The 18,798-nt window shown below is 37.6% G+C and overlaps 2 protein-coding genes across 2 annotated transcripts in view; one reads left to right on the top strand and one right to left on the bottom strand.

Moving 5' to 3' along the window:
• LOC129725290 (protein rogdi) overlaps positions 1 to 18,798 on the bottom strand; it is a 90,711-nt gene that overhangs the window by 64,841 nt on the left and 7,072 nt on the right. The gene's annotated exons all lie outside the window — the stretch shown is intronic.
• The window catches only part of LOC129725291 (troponin C), a 28,760-nt gene continuing 14,617 nt past the window's right edge, over positions 4,656 to 18,798 (top strand). Inside the window, exons 1-2 of the mRNA XM_055680911.1 lie at positions 4,656 to 5,352; positions 5,823 to 5,850. Coding sequence (XP_055536886.1) covers positions 5,350 to 5,352; positions 5,823 to 5,850 — 31 coding nt within the window. The 5' untranslated portion in view covers positions 4,656 to 5,349. The remainder of the gene's footprint in view (positions 5,353 to 5,822; positions 5,851 to 18,798) is intronic.

An 18,798-nucleotide genomic window follows, 5' to 3' on the forward strand; every position in this document is an offset into this window, starting at 1 on the left:
AGCTTCACAACCCATTGGGCCAGTGAATACAAATCTTGAAGATATAAGTTGTTTAATTCATTTGTTTGCCAAAGCTCAGAATTTCTGCATTACCTGTATGTATTTGTTTGTGGAGTCATTTGATTCATGCTGCTCTAGAGAATGCGGATAGATACCAGAAAAACAACAAAAAGTCGGCACATCAAATTTTCATTGCTGGAAACCACCAAAATTTTGCTGTTTTTTGGTGTGCTGTGCTTCCAGCAATCTGTTCAGCAAAATGAAATTTGCTAATTATTCAGTAATGCTCAATTGCATAAAAGTGACAGGTCGTTTGCTGCATGTTTGGTAAAACAAAATACAACTTGCTGGTTGTCAGCTATGTCAATTTGCTGTTCATTCAGCAAAGCATAAATCAATTTGCTGGTTAACCAGTTAATTCAAGGGAACCATGTTTCCGTCAGGCACCAGATTCCATCCGCCCATCGGATCATAGGCAAATTACTGTTGAACTAGAGATGTATGATTATCATTTTAACTTTGAAGTTCATCTAGCCCAACAAGGACTTAGCTATGGTCCCATATTTGCTATCAGGAGCTTAGCGATGATCCCGTACCAGCTGCACAGCGATTTGGCGCGTTTTACTAATGACAGCTTGACGTAAATTTTTTGACATATCAATTCTTTTGCTGGATTCCAGCAACCATTCATTTACTGTTTTCTGTTCAGCAAATAGTTTTGCTATATTTTTGCGAATCACTGAATCGAATACTGGTTTTCAGTAAATTCAGGGTGGCCACGCAATATCAATTTTCAATTTCCCGGTTTTTTCCCGGTCTTCCCGATGATATTTAGTGAAATTTCCCGGTGTTTTATTTTTGAAACATATGAGAAAAAAATCAACTTTCACATGCTTATTTGTGCCTTGCGAAGTGTTACAAAACTATGAAAAACATTCCTCCTTCATCGTGTTTAGCTGTTTGTCGACTTTAGCAAGTACCTTCATGGTGATCTGCTGCACATTTTTCGCCCCCTTTTTCTCCAAATCGTTGACAATCTTTGCCTTCTCGCGCTTTTTTGCTTTTTTCTGCATCTTTCTCTGTCAACCTTCTCTCGAGCTTGCAGTGCTTCTGTATCAGGATGCCAATGAAATGCGTGGGATAAATTCAAGAGCTGGGGCATAGAGTTTTTGTCTTCTAGAAAAATGTCCTCAGGCAAAACTTCAAGCGGTCTTTGAGAAGAAGAGCCTCAGAGTGACCAATGAAAAAAATGCACATGAAACTGTCAAGATGCATTTTTCAAAATGCATGAAACGTTGAGATCTGTTATTTCAAAAAAAAATTTTTTTTCGAAAAACTTCGATCCTGGGACTTTAAAATTTTCGAGCTGGGGTCAATGTAATGTATAAGAAATTTTCTCATGGTCCGTAAAATAAATTCAACTGACACTCTGAATAAACAATTTGAAAAAAAAAATAATTTAGCTACTGTTTGTTTTTGATATAGAAAAAATCTGAGAAATCTTTAACAAATAGCTCTTCAAGGTGGCGTCTTTCCCCAACAAAATCAATTAGTCAAAAGGTCCAACACAGAATGAAAAATTTTTTTTTGCTGCTTTTTGCTGCTTGTGGTTAAAATCATACCAAAAATCGGGAAGTACAAACCGGATAGCTCCGTTCCGGTCCGGTTCGAAATAAAATCGAGACTCGAAGTTTCCAGTCCTATTTGACTTTTGACCGGATTCTCCCCGATGCGATGTCGAACACTATTTACAAGAAGTTTCAATACGCCTCCCGCGACGCTGATAACTTTTTAACTTCTTTAAAATCTGACAATATATGTTACGGAACAGTAAATTTATCCACCTGATCAAGCCTGATTTTATTTGACGCAGATCTTGCTGCGAAGCCGCTATCGACTTTAACTGAAACCAACAACCAGCTTTCCCCTATCCGGCAGAATCATGCCAGTTAGGTAAACATAAAAAACAGGGTCTCATGTTGACATTTCCTCGGAAACTGTTGAACAAATAAAGCGGCAGACATGAAGGAGGATGATTTTCCCGGCGTGAAGCCTAATTTCCCGGTTTTCCCGTATTTTTTTCCCGGTGATTTAAAATTTCCGGCTTTTTCCCGCTTTTCCCGTTTGTCCGGTAGAGTGGCCACCCTGAGTAAATGTATTTATCAAAAATTAAAAAAATTATCTCAGCTATAGTATCGATACTTCTGGTATCGATACTTTTCGACCGATATTTTGAGTATCTCGATACTTTTGGTTCTCCGGGTATCGATACTGAAGTATCGATACTCTCCGTCGTATCGCCCAATGCTACAGTGGATACCAGCGATAGTGGATAGCGGCCACAGCTGTGGCATAGCAATGGATAGCGCACCAGTTGCAGCGGATCGATAGCAGCTAGGCCAGCTGATGCAGGGGCAGCGGATACCAATGGTAGCGTATAGCGGCCACAACTGTGGCATGGCTATGGATAGCGTAGTAGTTGCAGCGGGTATATCTGACCATGAAGCATTTATGCAATAGTTGAATGAAAGTTGCAATTGCAGCAATCGCCCTTTTTCAAGGCTACTAAATGTATTTGGAACAGCATAATGAATGGTTATTATTAAACTGCAACTGAGGTTTGATGCTGCTGCAAATGCACAGCAGTATGATATTAATTACGATTTGTTGATACTGTGCTTAACAAGCGGTATATACGAAACAAATCCGATTTAGAAATGACTGACACGCAAGCAGCCGGATTATCTTTCTTGTAAAAGTATTCTACTTCAACCTTGCAGTCGTGGCTTAGCACACAACCCTCCTGTGATTTTTTATTTTAATCACTGAACAAAAACACTCACTATACTAAGAATAATTTAATCTTTGAAACGTTCACCTCAAATTTCCAAAAACAAGCTTGAATTAGCAGAAATACATGAGATGAATTTCTACAGTTCTTAAATTTCAACTGTGTGTATTTTCATCTGTTTTCACTGCCTTGAAGAAAATCAAAAGTTGCCAAATCAGTTTATGTTAATACGGAAATAATATACTGAAAATGTTGAATTATTCCGACATAATTGACATAAATGGACAGTACTGCAGTGCTTACCTAGGTTACCATATTTGCTCATAAACGACTACAGCGGATATCTAGGTAACGACGGGCTGCGGCTCCGTTCATTCATGATAATGTGATTCATTCATGATTAGCAGTGTGATGAATTTGGGGGCGTCGTGAGATGAATAATTGAGCAGTGATTTTAGTTTTGAGATGGATATGGCAGCGTTGTGAAAAATGGTTTGTTTTACAAAATTCAGGATGAATCTAGATTGGTTTACTAAATATACAATGCTGAACGATTCCATAAGAGCACGTAAGCGTATTTTGTTTATTTGTTCAATGATTTCGTGAAAATTTGGTCTTTAATCTGTGCATTCTTCGTGAATAACGACTTAATGAGATGAATAATGGAGCAGTTCCCCTAACAACAATTTTAAGATCTCCAATGACATATTCATTGTATTTTAGCGAATCTTACAGCAATTTTGTACTGAGTTAGTTCTTTTTGAGTAGCTTAGAATGCGCAACAGGGATTGAAGGCAATTTGTTCCCATTATCAACAGGACACTCTTTAAACTCTTCGAAGAGCTGTCAATGAAAAGACGCCATTCATCTGCATTATCATAGCAATTGCACAGACCATTTTCATAATGCGGAAAACTTTTCATGGTCATTGCAGATTTTATCGTCATCACCCACCAGCTTCCACTGCTATAGAGCCCCGAAATTAAAAGCTCTCTCTTATCTCTCGAAAGACCGAGATCTTTGATTAAATTATCGATTTCTCCTTGATTTGGGTAGTGTAGTCCTAGAGCAAGATAATCCTCATTCGGTAGGCTAGGCATACTTTCAGACGCTAGTTTAATGGTGCTCAAAGTTTCCTCCGGTAATTTATTAACTGGTCCAGCTTCCCCGGGATAACCGTCGTTGTGGAGCGCTCGACCTGGTCGGAATCCCTAAGGAGGTTTTACTAGACAGAAAAAGTAATCATTCGGTGATCCGAGAGTTGTTAGGTAGAAAAGGCAGCAACATCTATTATTTTGTTAAATCCTCGTTGTATATTCTAAAACTATGCTAAAATCCAAAACCAGAAGCTCGCGTATTTGTGTTTTTAGAAGGATTTGGAAACCATATCAAGGCTGCAGATGCCATTCAACAAAACATATTCTATCAATCCATAACAAGGAAATGTTCAGCGAATGATACCAAGTACAAGTAGCCCAATAAAAAATGATGCGAGAGCTTATGATTATACTTATTAAGAGTCCAATGTCTTTTCTTATTTGCACCTGTAAATCATAACCGAACGCTGCTGCACTACTCGCGTCTGCGCGAACGTCAACCGCAGCAAACCATCGCCCTCGAATCCCCTATAAAATGTTAGCAAACAGCTACATAAGCACGAATCTGCTGCTCATTCTTACAGCAACATTTTAGAACATCCACCATATCTAGCGATCATTACTGATCGTTGTAATAAACATATTCCCACATACAATCGCCCCAAACACAGATGCGCATCCAAGATACTCCAACCAGCGCGGCAAGCAACGCATCATCAGAACGCATCGTAAAAGTTTCCCGTCCCGCAAGTGTTCAACTTTTCCTCTCGGCTGTGCTGTCCTGTCCTACAGCAGCCAAGAACCAACCGCTAGAAAAAGATACGGCAAAATCTACAACTGTTTTTCATATAACCTCCGGGGATCGGACACACTGAACACCAACACCCAGACCGGACCCCATAGGGGCCGTGTCCCGTTCGACACTAACACCAACACTCAACGACGCAGGCACCTAGAGCAAAGCCGGAATAACGGGGTTTAATAAAAGGCAGTAGCACTCTGATCACCGCCCGCAGAATATATCGTGGAAAATCATCAACATCATCGTCGTCGCCACCGATCCAGGTTCTGAAACAAGTTGGAAAATTCCCTCGCTCCAAATAGAAATTTAAACCCGGGGACGGTTTACTTTCTTTTATTGTGTGTTGGAGAACGCAAGAAAAACTCGTTGCGTCAGTCAGTGCTGCGATCATCGGAAAACGACAGTATAGTGCGTTTATAGTTGTTGCACCCCACGGCAGAGCAGTGCACGGAATCGCCGTTCCACCCAGTCAGTCGGTGTTTGTAGGTCGTACCGTTAACAAGGTTCGCGGCCTCTAGAACCGGATCGTTTGAAACGAAAAAAAAAAACCGTACAGTACAGTGCGGTGCATTTGGGATTTTAGTGAAATTTTGCATTTAGCTTAAGTGAAAGTTGCTTTTTTTACCGTTTGAACCGTTAATAAAAAAGAAGAATACACAATGGTTAGTATTTTACTCCAGCGGCAGCAGTTCATGGAAACGCGTGGTGATTTGTGAAAATAATGGAGGAGCGCACTCAAGTCAGAAATCAGAACTCAAATAGTGAAGAAAAGGAATTTCAATTAAAAAAATTACAGGATTGCGCTTAGATGCGCACAGAAGTAGATAAATACTGAAGGCTATCTAGTTGAGGATAAGCCTCTTTGACACTTGAACTCAAAGATGACTAATTCAATCATTTCAGTGGAACAAAAAAATCAATTTTAAAAATTACTCTGTTAAACAACAAGACTGAAATTGAACAGTCTAGGTGATTAATCATTTCAAGTGTTTTGTGCTGTTTTGTTTAGTGCTCTTTATTAGCAAGCGCACTTTTTTTCTATCCAATAAACCATGCGTCTCCATTCAGCACAAAAAAAACTTTCTCAAATGAACAAATCCAAAATTGATATGACCCCATTCGTTTATTTCAGGATGATCTCACCCCGGAACAGATTGCAAGTGAGTACAAAATGATGTTTCCGCCGATGTTCGCCCGAAAAGCAAACCGCTTCACTCGTAGAAACATACCATCTGTTGTGGGTGAAATTTAGTACGGGGTCACTCGACACAACTTTCCCCTGTTGAGAACGCAACTCGACACGACAATATTGAAACACTGTTCCGTGACCGACGTAGAACCATAAATAATAGCCGTCGCGCGCGGGTTGATCACTCGGACCGGAGACTAAAAATACTGGACCAATAAAGATTTCGGTTTTCTTTTGAAATGTGCCGGTTTCAAGTTCACAAGGCGGTCCCATCTGTCTTTCTGTCAATAGACCGTGCGTGCGGCAGAACAGCGCTGGATTTGCATCTGCGAGCCGTGACGGTACGCGAAAAGTGGAACGCAGAAAAAAACAACTCGAAGCTAATCCTCGCGAAAAAGTGTTTACATCCGGTGATGTCTATGTGCCAATTTGACTGGCGCGTCTCATCAGCGGGCGGTTCGAAGTCCATCAACGTAGCACAAATTATTGGCATCCCGACAGCCACCTGCCACAACAAGCAGCAGTGATCTATATTTTTCATTTCTTTTTTGTGTTTTTTCACGCCAACCCGTCTGCGAAAATTCTCCCAGCCAAAGTTGCCGCGCCCTTTCACGGCGGGAAAGTGCTGCGTACACACGTACCGTGTTTTCTTAATTACCTGTTTTTCTAATTTATTATAGGACTCCTCCTTCACATTGCCACCGCCATGTGGCGGGGCGAAATTGAAAATACGTGTATTCAAGCGATTCCCGCATTTTTTACGCACTTGCGAAATATTTTCCTCTGCCTTCGTCTGTGAATGTTTATTTTCACTGATCGCATCATGGTTCTCGCATATATTTTTGGTAGCCCGCATCAAAAATCGTTCCTAAAAATACATCGCCAACCGTTGGAAAGAGAATTTTGTAAAAGGTTGTCACTCGCCACGGCGCCACACTCCATTTTTGTCAGTTTCTCAACCAGAAACGGTTACTGACCCCCTGCTGTTGAAACCGCTAGAATACGATTGCACTGATCGACACAGCAAAATGCGAGCGATTAGCTAGATGAGCACTTTCACCAGCCGCACCTCGCCTGTTGTCGTTAGGATAGGCGAAATCTACAATGCCTAGGTATTACACAAAGTAGACACAGGGAAAATAAATTGAAAACATAATCATGGGACTGCCAAAAACTACACGAGACCCGAGCGAGCGTACGGAGCATGACCGGGGCAATTAATCTTCTGTACACGGAAGCCGTTCTAAGCGAGTAACTACTGCTTAAGCGTGGCTTCAGACGGAGAATTTAGACCGGCTTGAGAACGTGTATTATTTTGCAGGTTGTTTTGTCGAAAAATAATGCAGTTACTGGATCATCATAGTCACTGAACCCGGTGACGTATACTAAACACGGTGTTGTAATAATTACACGTGTAGAAAAAGTATGTTTCGGCAATAGTAAACGGCACTGAAAAAAAAAATAAAGTCATATTATTATAAAACGAGCATTCAACTATATCGCCTCGTAAGAGCAAAGTTGGAGAATGTCTTATATGGAAAACTTAGTAAAGTTGTTGTTAAGTTACTTAGTAAAGTTTACGTGCTTTGCCAAGTCTATTCAAAAGTAGGTCAAGAATTTTCGTATACAAAAATGCGATAGGTCATCGGTTTTTGCTTACTGCATGAAGACGCCAAACTTCATAAAAATGTTAATCACTGAATTGTTAGGAAGATATAAAGAGTCTTGTTTTCTAATTTTACAATTTGGATTTTATTTCTCTGGGGACAGGAACATATCTCAAACATGAGAATGAACACAGTTAGAACGAGCCGTTTGCTGCTGTGAAGTCGATAAATAAACCGTCTTCATCAAAACGGTTGAATCTGTACATATAAAAATGCAGCTCTGTCTGTCTGTCTGTCTGTCTGTCTATCTGTCCAGTGTTTTTCAGAGGATCGCAAGTTGACTGTTAAAACACGAATGCGAACGCCTTCCGCAGTCAACTTGACTGCTCGATATAGTCAAGCGATCGCCCAGAGCAAAAACAGTCAAAGTAAAGTTGATCGTTTGTTTAGTTTCTAGGTGGCGGTCATTCGCTATGGCAGCGCTGGTTTTTTTTTTTTTTTTTTTTTTTTTTGAGGGGGGATTTGTTAGTAGCTTAAGTATTTATGATAAATATTAGTAAATAATGAGTATGTGTGTCCAATCACAAATGGTGACTTCTCAACACTGTTAGAAATTTGTAATTTTAATTGTTAGGATTTGTTTGCTTTCGCAATTAGGACTTATCATTCGTAGGGATTTAAACCTACTTGTCAGAAAAGGGGAAGTAAACTTACAACTGACTTAATTGCTAACTTATTGGCTATAAAGAGAGCTTATCGTAGCAATTGAGGATTGCAACGATTTTTGTCGAAAATTGTTAATAATTTTATTTGACATAGCTTCTAATGGTTCAACACCAGTAAGTCTATGTAATTCGAGTGTACCAAACCAAGGAGGACGCTTCAAAATCATTTTCAGAATTTTATTCTGAATCCTTTGGAGCGTTTTCTTCCTTGTTGAACAGCAACTTGACCAGATCGGTACAGCATAAAGCATTGCTGGTCTAAAAATTTGTTTGTAAATCAAAAGTTTGTTCTTTAAACAAAGTTTAGAATTCCTGTTAATGAGAGGATATAAACATTTCGTATATTTGATGCACTTGGCTTGTATACTCTCAATGTGCTCTTTGAAAATAAGTTTTTTATCATAAATTAGTCCCAAGTACTTAACCTTGTCGGACCAACTTAAAATAACCCCATTCATCTTGACAACGTGATTGTTGTTTGGCTTAAGGAAAGAAGCCCTAGGCTTATGCGGAAAAATTATCATTTGAATTTTAGAAGCATTGGGAGAGATTTTCCACTTTTGCAAGTAGGAAGAAAAAATATCTAAACTGCATATGACACGAAGACTTTTTCCTTTTACGGAAATGCTTGTGTCATCGCAGAACAATGACTTTGTGCATCCTGGAGGCAAATCAGGAAGATCTGAAGTGAATATGTTGTACAGGACTGGACCCAAGACTGAACCTTGAGGTACACCTCCTCTGACAGGAAATCTATCAGATTTTGAATTCTGATAGACAACCTGCAGAGTTCGATCAGTAAGATAATTTTTTAAAATTTTGATTAGGAAAATTGGAAAATTAAAAGTTTGCAATTTCGCAATCAAACCTTTATGCCAAACACTGTCGAATGCTTTTTCTATGTCTAAAAGAGCAGCTCCAGTGGAATAACCTTCAGATTTGTTAGCTCGTATCATATTAGTAACTCTGAGCAATTGATGAGTTGTGGAATGCCCATGGCGAAATCCAAACTGTTCATTTGCAAAAATTGAATTTTCGTTGATGTGTGACATCATTCTGTTAAGAATAACTCTCTCAAACAGTTTACTTATTGAAGAAAGCAAACTGATTGGTCGATAACTTGAAACTTCAGCTGGGTTCTTATCCGGTTTTAAAATGGGAGTAATTTTTGCATTTTTCCATAATTTGGGAAAATATGCAATTTTGAAGCAGCAATTGAAAATTTTCACTAAAAAATCCATTGTGCTCTCAGGGAGATGTTTGATTAGTATATTAAAGATTCCATCGTCACCAGGTGCTTTCATATTTTTGAAATTTTTAATAATTGATTTAATCTCATTCAAGTTAGTTTCAATTATTTCTGCAGGTAAAAAATTCTGGGAAGAAATTAAATCAAATTGACGTGTGACTTCATTTTCAATTGGACTCACAAAATTCAAATTTGAGTTATGAACACTCTCAAACTGCTGAGCAAGTCTTTGAGCCTTTTGTTCATTGGATACAAGAAAACGTTCACCATCTTTTAAAACTGGAATAGGCTTTGAAGGTTTCTTAAGAATCTTCGACAGCTTCCAAAATGGTTTTGAATATGGTTTCAATTTTTCAACTTTAGTCTCAAAATTTTGATTTCTCAGAAGAGTAAATCTATGTTTAATCTCTTTCTGTAAATCTTTATAAATAGTTTTAAAAACAGGGTCACGAGAACGTTGATATTGACGTCTGCGGACATTTTTCAAACGAATTAGAAGTTGAAGATTTTCGTCAATTATTGGTGAGTCAAATTTCACTTGAGCCTTTGGAACAGAATAATGTTTAGCGTTAAAATCGCCGATTATGAAAAATTTCGAACGATTTCTGGTGAGTTTTTGTAAATCACCTTTAAAATAATTTTTGAGCTCGCGTGTGCATTGAAATGGTAAACATGCTGCGGCAATAAATAAAATCCCAAGTTCAGTTTGAACTTCAATTCCCAAAGTTTCAATAACTTTCGTCTCAAGATGGGGAAGAGCACGATGTTTGATTCGGCGATGAATAACAATTGCAACTCCACCGCCGGAACCCTGAATCCTATCATATCTATGAACCACGTAATTGGGATCATATTTTAATTTTATGTTAGGTTTCAAAAATGTTTCAGTAATAATTGCAATATGCACATTATTTACTGTTAAAAAATTAAAAAGCTCATTCTCATTGGCCTTCAATGAGCGAGCATTCCAATTTAATATTTTAATTGTTTTATTTAAAATCATTGCTAAATTTTAAATTAGAAACAATTTTAATAGTAAAATTTGTGCCTATTTGAATGGCTTCAAACATTGATTTTGCCTGCAACATGGCGTTCATAAGATCGAACATTGCCTGTTGCAAAAAAGAAAGTTTACCTGCCGTAATAGGCCCCAGGCAGTTGACATTAGAAAAAATATTTTCGGCAGCAATATTAGCTGGAGTAATAGGTGTACAATTATTTTCTAGCGTGTTTTGCTTACCCATATTAACGGTCATTTTCGAACTACCAACACTAGGCGGTATAATGTTTGAACTACCTGTAACCTGTGCATAAGTTAAACGGGTATGCAAAGGAGTAAGTAAACTATGCGTCACTGGTACGCTTGGAGAATTTTGTTTTGAAGTTGGTTTTAATTGAGAAATTGAATTTTGTTTACCTTGCCTTGCCTTAACAATTGCTAAACGGACTGGGCATTGATAAAAATTTGACATATGGTTGCCGTTACAATTCGCACAGCGAAAATTTTTTACTCTCTTTCACAGGACATGTGTCCTTTTTGTGAAAAGAGTCTCCACAATTAAGACATTTTTGGTCCATGTTACAGAATTTGGAACCATGGCCATAACGTTGGCAAGTACGGCATTGGGTGATATGCTTTTCACCTCCGCCATACTTCCTATAAGTTTCCCACTTTACACGCACATTATACTAAGCATGTGCTTTTTCAAAAAATTTTAAGTTGTTAACCTCATTGCGGTTAAAATGAATTAAATAATTAACAAGGGAAATTCCAGTTCTCTGACTGTTTTCGCCTCGTGATTTTTGTTTCATTAGAATTACTTGGGTAGGAGCTATGCCAAGTAATTCTATTAAAGTAAGTTTGATCTCATCAACGGTTTGATCGTTGGTGAGACCTTTCAAGACAACCTTGAACGGCTTGGCGTTCTTGGTGTCATATGTAAAAAATTTGTACATCTTGTCAGTTAAATACTGAACAAGACGATCACGACCCTTTACTGAGTCGGCTAATAAGCGGCATTCACCTCTACGGCAGATTTGATAGGTAACTTTAACGTCAGAAACAAACGTTGAAAGTTCCTTTTTGAATATATTAAATCCAGAAGAAATAGTTACCACAGTAGGTGGAACTTTCTCCTTTTTTAAAGATTTTATATTTTGTATAGTTTCATTATTGGTAACTTCCATTTCACCAGCTTCTTGCTCAGGCAAAATATCAAAAGGATTGTCACTACAGACACTCGATGTGTCAGAAAGAGATGCCTCTCTTTTCCTCCCCGCAGCGATGCGAGGTTTCTTTTTCCGTCCAGCCATTTCAGGTGATACGAAAAAAGTTAAAACAAATGTTAAATTCAAAAGTAGGTAGTCTTGAGAAAGACTGATGGGAAATAACTTTCAGGTAGTCTTTAAGAGACACACTGACAAAACACAAACTTTGAAGCTATAGGCAGTCGAAGACCAGTCCACAAGCAACCGAAAAAACGTCTGATCTGTAGGACAGTTCAAGACGCACTGATGGCAGCGCTCGTTTATTACGTTCACTCTTCGATTATGTGTACGTGCAAGACACGAAGTGAATGAGGGCGGTTGGTATCATTCTTACTGTTTCGTTTTGCTTTTGTTTTCGTATTTGTTTTTGTATGTCGGATTGGATTGGAATAGAACTTTGAAATTTGTGTAACATATGACTAATGCATAAATCGGTACTTAGGGTAGAGCGGGAAAAGTTGGTCATTTTTGGTAAAAATGTTCCATTACTTTATACCTGTAATACATTCATACCTCGATATAAGGCAACTTTATTTTCATTACCGCTACGTTATATCGAAGCAAAATTTTTTTTTTTAAATTCATGCAAGAATGTTAATGATTACTCAAAGACGCGCGAAAACCTATTTTCCATGACCTATCAGTAATTTTAGACCATTCTTAAGCCCATTTAGGACAATTTTTCAACAAGCAAAAAAAAAAGTTTTTTAATTGATGCAAGACTGTTGAAATGCAAAAATGCGCGGGAACCTATCTCCCATCATCTACCAGTAATTTGAAACCTTTCTTATGCTTTTCTTTAGAGAAAATTTCAACAAACAAAAAAAAATAGTTGATGCAAGACTGTGAATTGTTACTGAAGGATGCGTGGAAACCTAATCCCATCACCAATTAGTATTTCAAAACCTTTCTTATGCCCATTCGGGACTTTCGCATTGGTTTCATCGGTTTCAAAACTTACTACATATTTTCGAAGCAATTTATACCCCAAAAACAGTTGCTATATCATTTATATTCAATATCAATACATCTTAAAAAGTTACGTTATATCGAGGTAAAAGTTACGTTATACCGAGTTACGTTGAATTGAGGTTGCCTTCTACCGAGGTATGGCTGTATTATGCGAAAATTTGAACTACATTAAACAGCTCGCAATTTTGCGGATACACTAAAGTTTTTTTTTTACGAGCAGACACGTAGTGCGGAAAAAATCCGCGTGAAAAACGCGTAAGTTCCAAAATCCGGGTAAAAAATGGCGTTAATTGTAAGATCTGCGTAAAACTTCACGTGAATTCCGAAGTCTGAGTAAATAAACTGGTGATTTCCAAAATTCGCGTAAAAACGAGAAATCTCTGAAAACCGCGTAAATTCCGAAATCCGAGTAAAAAACCGCGTGGATTAATACCGAAATTCGGGTAAAAAAACCGTGAAAACTCTGAAATCGTAAATTGGGGTAAAAAAACGTGTAAATTCCGAAGCCCGCGTTAAAAACGCGTAAATTCTGAAATTTGCATAAAAACAGCGTAAGTTCTGAAATCTGCGTAAATTCCGTAATACGCGTTAAAAGGCTTCAGTGTATTTTATCTTTTTTGAGCGGTTGACAGATTGGCCAATCAGCTCCTCAGGTAGGGTAGAAGTTGATCAGCCAGTGGGGTAAAGTGACAACTTTTATTTCGAAAGGACAATTCAGTTTTCCTCCACCAATGCATTAACGGCAGTCTGTAGCATTTAGGCGGAAGTCAAATCGTTTTCAGTTTTTCGCTTAGACGTTCGCAAAAGTTACTCATTATTGGATTAAAAAGTGTTACTCTCCCTTGCTTGACGAAAAGTTCACTAAGGTCGCCTTTTTTTACAGTTTTTTACGCAGGTTTTTTTTATGTGGTCATTTTCACGCGGATTCCGGAAATTACGCGGTTTTCAACGCAGATTCCGGAGTTTACACGATGTTTTTTCTTACGCGGATTCCGTGGTTTTTCATTTCGGAATCCGGAATTTACGCGTTTTTTCACGTAGATTCAGGAATTTACGCGATTATTTTTTACGCGGTTTCCTTTTACGCGGCACGTATCTCCCGCGTAAAAAGCGACTTTGGTGTATACGTTGAAATAACATTGATGGTTTGAATGGACACTTGATCAAAGAAAACACGTGTTAAATTGAAAACTCGAACCGAATTCCGCAATTCTAGAGTTTTTATGGTTTTCTTATTGTTATAGATCAGCTGAAAGAGAGTAATTTTCTGAGCAAAACGTGGTTTTTTAGAAATTTTTATCGTTGTCCTTCGTATTTTTAATTGAATTCTTGCTCAAACCTGCTCAAAATCTGTTAATGAGCGAATTGTCATTTGAAAACGGGTGTTTATTATTCTTTATTTAAAAACCGACGGACAACGATAAACATTTTTTTAAATCACAATTTGCACAACTGCACTTTGTTTTGTCATTTAGTTTCTTTGCTTATCTGATTATATCACCCATATAACACAATTTTTTACATATAAATGATATGTGAAAATAAAACACAGTTTTTTCGATGCGTTGGTTTGATGTAATCCTCATTGACCAACTAACCCCGTAACCAACTAGCCCTGTTCTACCCTATCTTCTTCCCCGCCGATGTTGTGAGAAAAACTATCTTACTCATAAAGTCATTACCACGTGGCTTGAATGATGACTATATTGAATATCACTCACAAACTCTACTGCTAAGCGATATTCGACGCAGATGATTGAAGTAAGCGTTGGTTAATTCATTACGAATGAGGTCCCGGTTAGTAAAAATTGGCACTGTAGGTGCAACAGTATACCACCAGCACATGAGCCTCAAACGTAAGAATGCTTCAAACTGATTGACTGTTTTTTCGGTCGATCATGAACGCAAACGAAAAATGGTACGTGACTGCCGACAGAAGATTGGACGGCGGACTTGAACGCCGAAGCGGCGGTCCTTTTGCGGAAAGCAACGTTGCACGCAGCTCGTTTCTTATTCGCTCTGCTTACAACCGTTCGTTGAAATTGAACGTGCTGCAGGTACAAGTTGAAATTGAGCGAAGGATCGCACAAAAAGGAAAGCTTGTAACTGACCCAAGCGTCTTTATAGAAAAGGATTTTTCAAAGCCCTGTATCTGTCTGTCTGTTCCAAATAGGCTTGGAAACTACTGAACCGATCGGCGTGAAATTTTGTATATAGGGGTTTTAGGGGCCGAGAAAGGCGACTAAGGTAATTCGAGACCCCTCCCTCTTCTGAAAGGGAGGGGTCCCATACAAATGAAACACAAATTCATGCACATCTCGAAAACTAACCAAGTAAATGAAACCAAATTTGGCAGGTGGATGTTTTTAGATGTAAAAAATATATCCATAATAGTTTGCTACCCCTCCCTTTACTAAAAGGGAGGGGTTCCATACAAATGAAACACAAATTCATGCACATCTCGAAAACTAACCAAGTAAATGGAACCAAATTGGGCAGGAGGATGTTTTTAGGGCTATCAAATATATCCATAACAAATTGACACCCCTCTACCTTTTAAAAGGGTCCTAAACAAAAGAAACACAAATGCATGCACAGCTCGAGAACCAATCCACCAAATAGAACCAAATTTGGCATGTAAATGTTTTTAGAAGTAACAAATATGTTCATAAACTTTCGACACCCCTCCTTCTTCTGAAAGGAGGGGTTCCACACAAATTTCTGCACATCTCGAGAAATAATCAAGCAAATAGAACCAAATTTGATATGTTGAGGTTTCTGAGAGCAAGAAAAATTTTTGACTCCAGACGCCATTGTTAAATTTAGGATGGAAACTTCCGGTTTCTATCCGTAAAATGTCTTCAAATATTGGAAGATGGCGACTTCCGCTCTCTGAAAAAAAAAGCCAAAAATGGCCGATTTCCATCCAATATGAGATGCTTCGTTACCAGAATGATACACAGGAGCTAGAATCGACCACAAACACCATTTTGAATTCTAAGATGGTGACTTCCGGTTTCTAAAAAACAGACGAATATCACTAAATAATACCTATTATGGGTGTTTCTTGAACCAGTATGACGCTCAGGGGCCAGAAATTGTCTCCAAATGCCATTTTTAAATCCAGGATGGTGACTTCCGGTTTCTGAAAAGTAGCCTAAAGTGAGCAATTACAACCCAATATGAGCGTTTCTTTAACCAGAATGATGCATAAAGCTAAAAATTGACCTCAGGCACCATTTTAAATTGTAAGATGGCAACTTCTGGAAAACAGCCGAATACTACTACACATGAATATTTCCGTAATCGAAATGATGTATAGAAGCCAAGCATTGACCCTGGACACCATCTTGAATTCAAAGATGACCACTTTCAGTTTTTGAAAAACAACGAAAATAACTGAATACCACCCAACATGAGTATTTCCGGAGAGGTAATGTACTAAAGGCAGAAAACGAGGATGTTGTCATTCCGATAAAATCAATAATTTCAAACGATATAAACAAATCGCAAGAAATCAATGAATTTGGAATGTTATGGAAAATTTGGAAAGTTATTAAATTAAACACAAAAATAGGCGGGACGAAGTTTGCCGGGTCAGCTAGTATTGAATAAAGCTCAATGATTTTTCTAAAATTCTGCGTTCTCTGCAGAGTACGCTAATTTCAATTGGAGTCGAATTAAAATCCCATATCTTTGCTGTACATGTATAGTGGGTTCGAATCACAGTCTCAATTTGTGTAGTGAGTCACTCCGCCCACAAACAATACCAGACCATTTTTAATATGAATAAAACTTTGTGCACGTTACGAATTTAGCAAACTGAATAATCTCAGGTCTTTTTATTATGAGAGGGATACATTCCAAATTTGCATGAAACCACGTAAAAAGACTAAATTAAATTGAAAAAATAACGTTTAAATACCGTCTTAAAATGATGGTTAGTCTGAAGGCCCGAGTGCAATGTTTTAAATTTTCACCAGTATTTACACCAACAATTAGGATTTTTTTCTAGAAGGATTCTTGGCCCTACACGGAAATCGTGATTAAAATTAGATCGATATCTGGTACCGCTTTTAAGTAATGGATGAAAGCAACCATAGTGAAAAGCAAGCGTAAAAGCGACTTCAATGAATTTTTCGCGAGTGGAATATTTTTTAAGACTCAAGAGTAATTTTCTAAAAGAGTGCATAGAAAATTACTCTTTAGCTATTTTCAATCACGACTAATTTTTGAAAAGGGCTTGTGTGAAAGTGCTATCGATGATTAAAAAAGTTTTTAGAGGTGTGACGTTTTCGACGGCAATTTTGCCGAAAGTTGTTTTGTGCTTCATAAACCTTTAATTTAATCAGTCAAAAAAAGTGGGCCTAAAATCTTAAATTTTGAAAAATATCAGCAATTTCAATGACGATAACGAAAATACTGATTAACTAAATATCTTACGAATACATAAAATACCGTGCATCACATATAAATCTTTGAATAAACATCAATCGAAAAAAATCAACCTAAATTATCGCCATTCAGGTGCCCTTTGAGTGCTGGAGGAAATCCCCTACAAAACAGATGCAAACTTCTTTAAATAAATTCGGGGTGGTTGAAATAGTGTCCCACGATGAATATAGGTTCCCTACCCTATGCACAATCCAAAAAAATTGAAAAAAAGTATCAAAGGAAGAATAGAAAAACAAGTAACTTAAGCTGTTTAGCTCATTTTTAAACGTTTTTTTTTTTTGAAAAATTAAAAAAAGTTAAAACATAATTTTAAATTAAAAGCTTTACGTTTTGAAGTCCAATTTTTTTGACTAGACCTAACAAATGTTTGCCAAATATCGATGGTTGTTCGAATTTCGAGAAGCATAAAGAAAAAAAATTGAAATTATCTGGAAAAAAATGGTTCAAAGTATTTTCTAGGTCGTTTTTAGTTTCGAAGGGCGTTTTTTTACATTTCTTTCCAAATATTTCTCACGAATTTGTGACACATTTCGAATACGACTTTATCACATTTCAAATATGACTCATTGTTTATTGTTTTTTTTTTTGTACTGTTTTAACCCTTGTTTACAGAATTTGAACACAGTTTGATACGTTTTTGATACAGACATGAGCAGTTTTTTCCTGTATGAACTCATCACTGCGACCAGAAACTTTTGATCTTATGTGATGTCGCCCGGGTGTTTTCTGTAGTCCGCATTTCTGTTATAAGCATTATCACTATTAACAGCTAGTGACATGATTTTAACAATTCGTCCTTGGTATATGTTTTTTCACCCATCTTTTTTTACGCTTACTACCCCTAGTCTCGCTACCAGAGATGCCAGATGTTTTTAAAAACTGCTTGAAAACCCGGAAAAATCTGCTTAAAATCTGAAAAAAATCTATCTGTGATTCGAAAAAATTTCGCTCGCCTCTGCAAAAATCTACACACATTTTAAGAAAATCTGCGCAAATATAAGAAGACTTTGACAAAAATCTGCAGAAGCTAAGGAAAATCTGCGAATCAAAAAAATCTGTACACTGACTCTAATAATCTGCGTTTTGCAGACAAATCTGCATATCTAATATCCCTGCTCGCTGCATCCTGCCAATATTATCGCTAATTACAATTCCCTGGAGAGGTTTCAATTGAATGTCCCTCTGGCCAGGTTTATTGTAGTAGGGATTTATTTTTGTCAATAGGTATTTGTCGAGGTTTTGCAGAGTTCAACGTAAACTAAGGGTTAGTGGGGACCCTGAGAACAAACCCATGCTTAAGTCCGTTAATATCGAATGGCCTGAATTCAACTGAGATTCGAACCAATGACTACCCGCGTGTCACAGCGGACTCTGTAACCTTGCGGCTATGGAGCACCTCCATATATACGCATTATTGACTTGATCTCGTTTTTAATCTATTCTGATGTATGTCACTTTTTCTATGCATTTTGCTACATGATAAGATATAGTCTTATAACTTTGAAAAATTTTTTTGTACAATTCTGTACAATTCGTTTTCAAGACACTTTTTTCATCATGAAATGACACTTTTTTCATCACAGTTTTTATACATTCACGACTCACACGACCTATTAATATATTTTAATTGTAGTTTTGACATT

Source organism: Wyeomyia smithii, chromosome 2, assembly GCF_029784165.1.
Source record: "Wyeomyia smithii strain HCP4-BCI-WySm-NY-G18 chromosome 2, ASM2978416v1, whole genome shotgun sequence".
NCBI lineage: Eukaryota > Metazoa > Arthropoda > Insecta > Diptera > Culicidae > Wyeomyia > Wyeomyia smithii.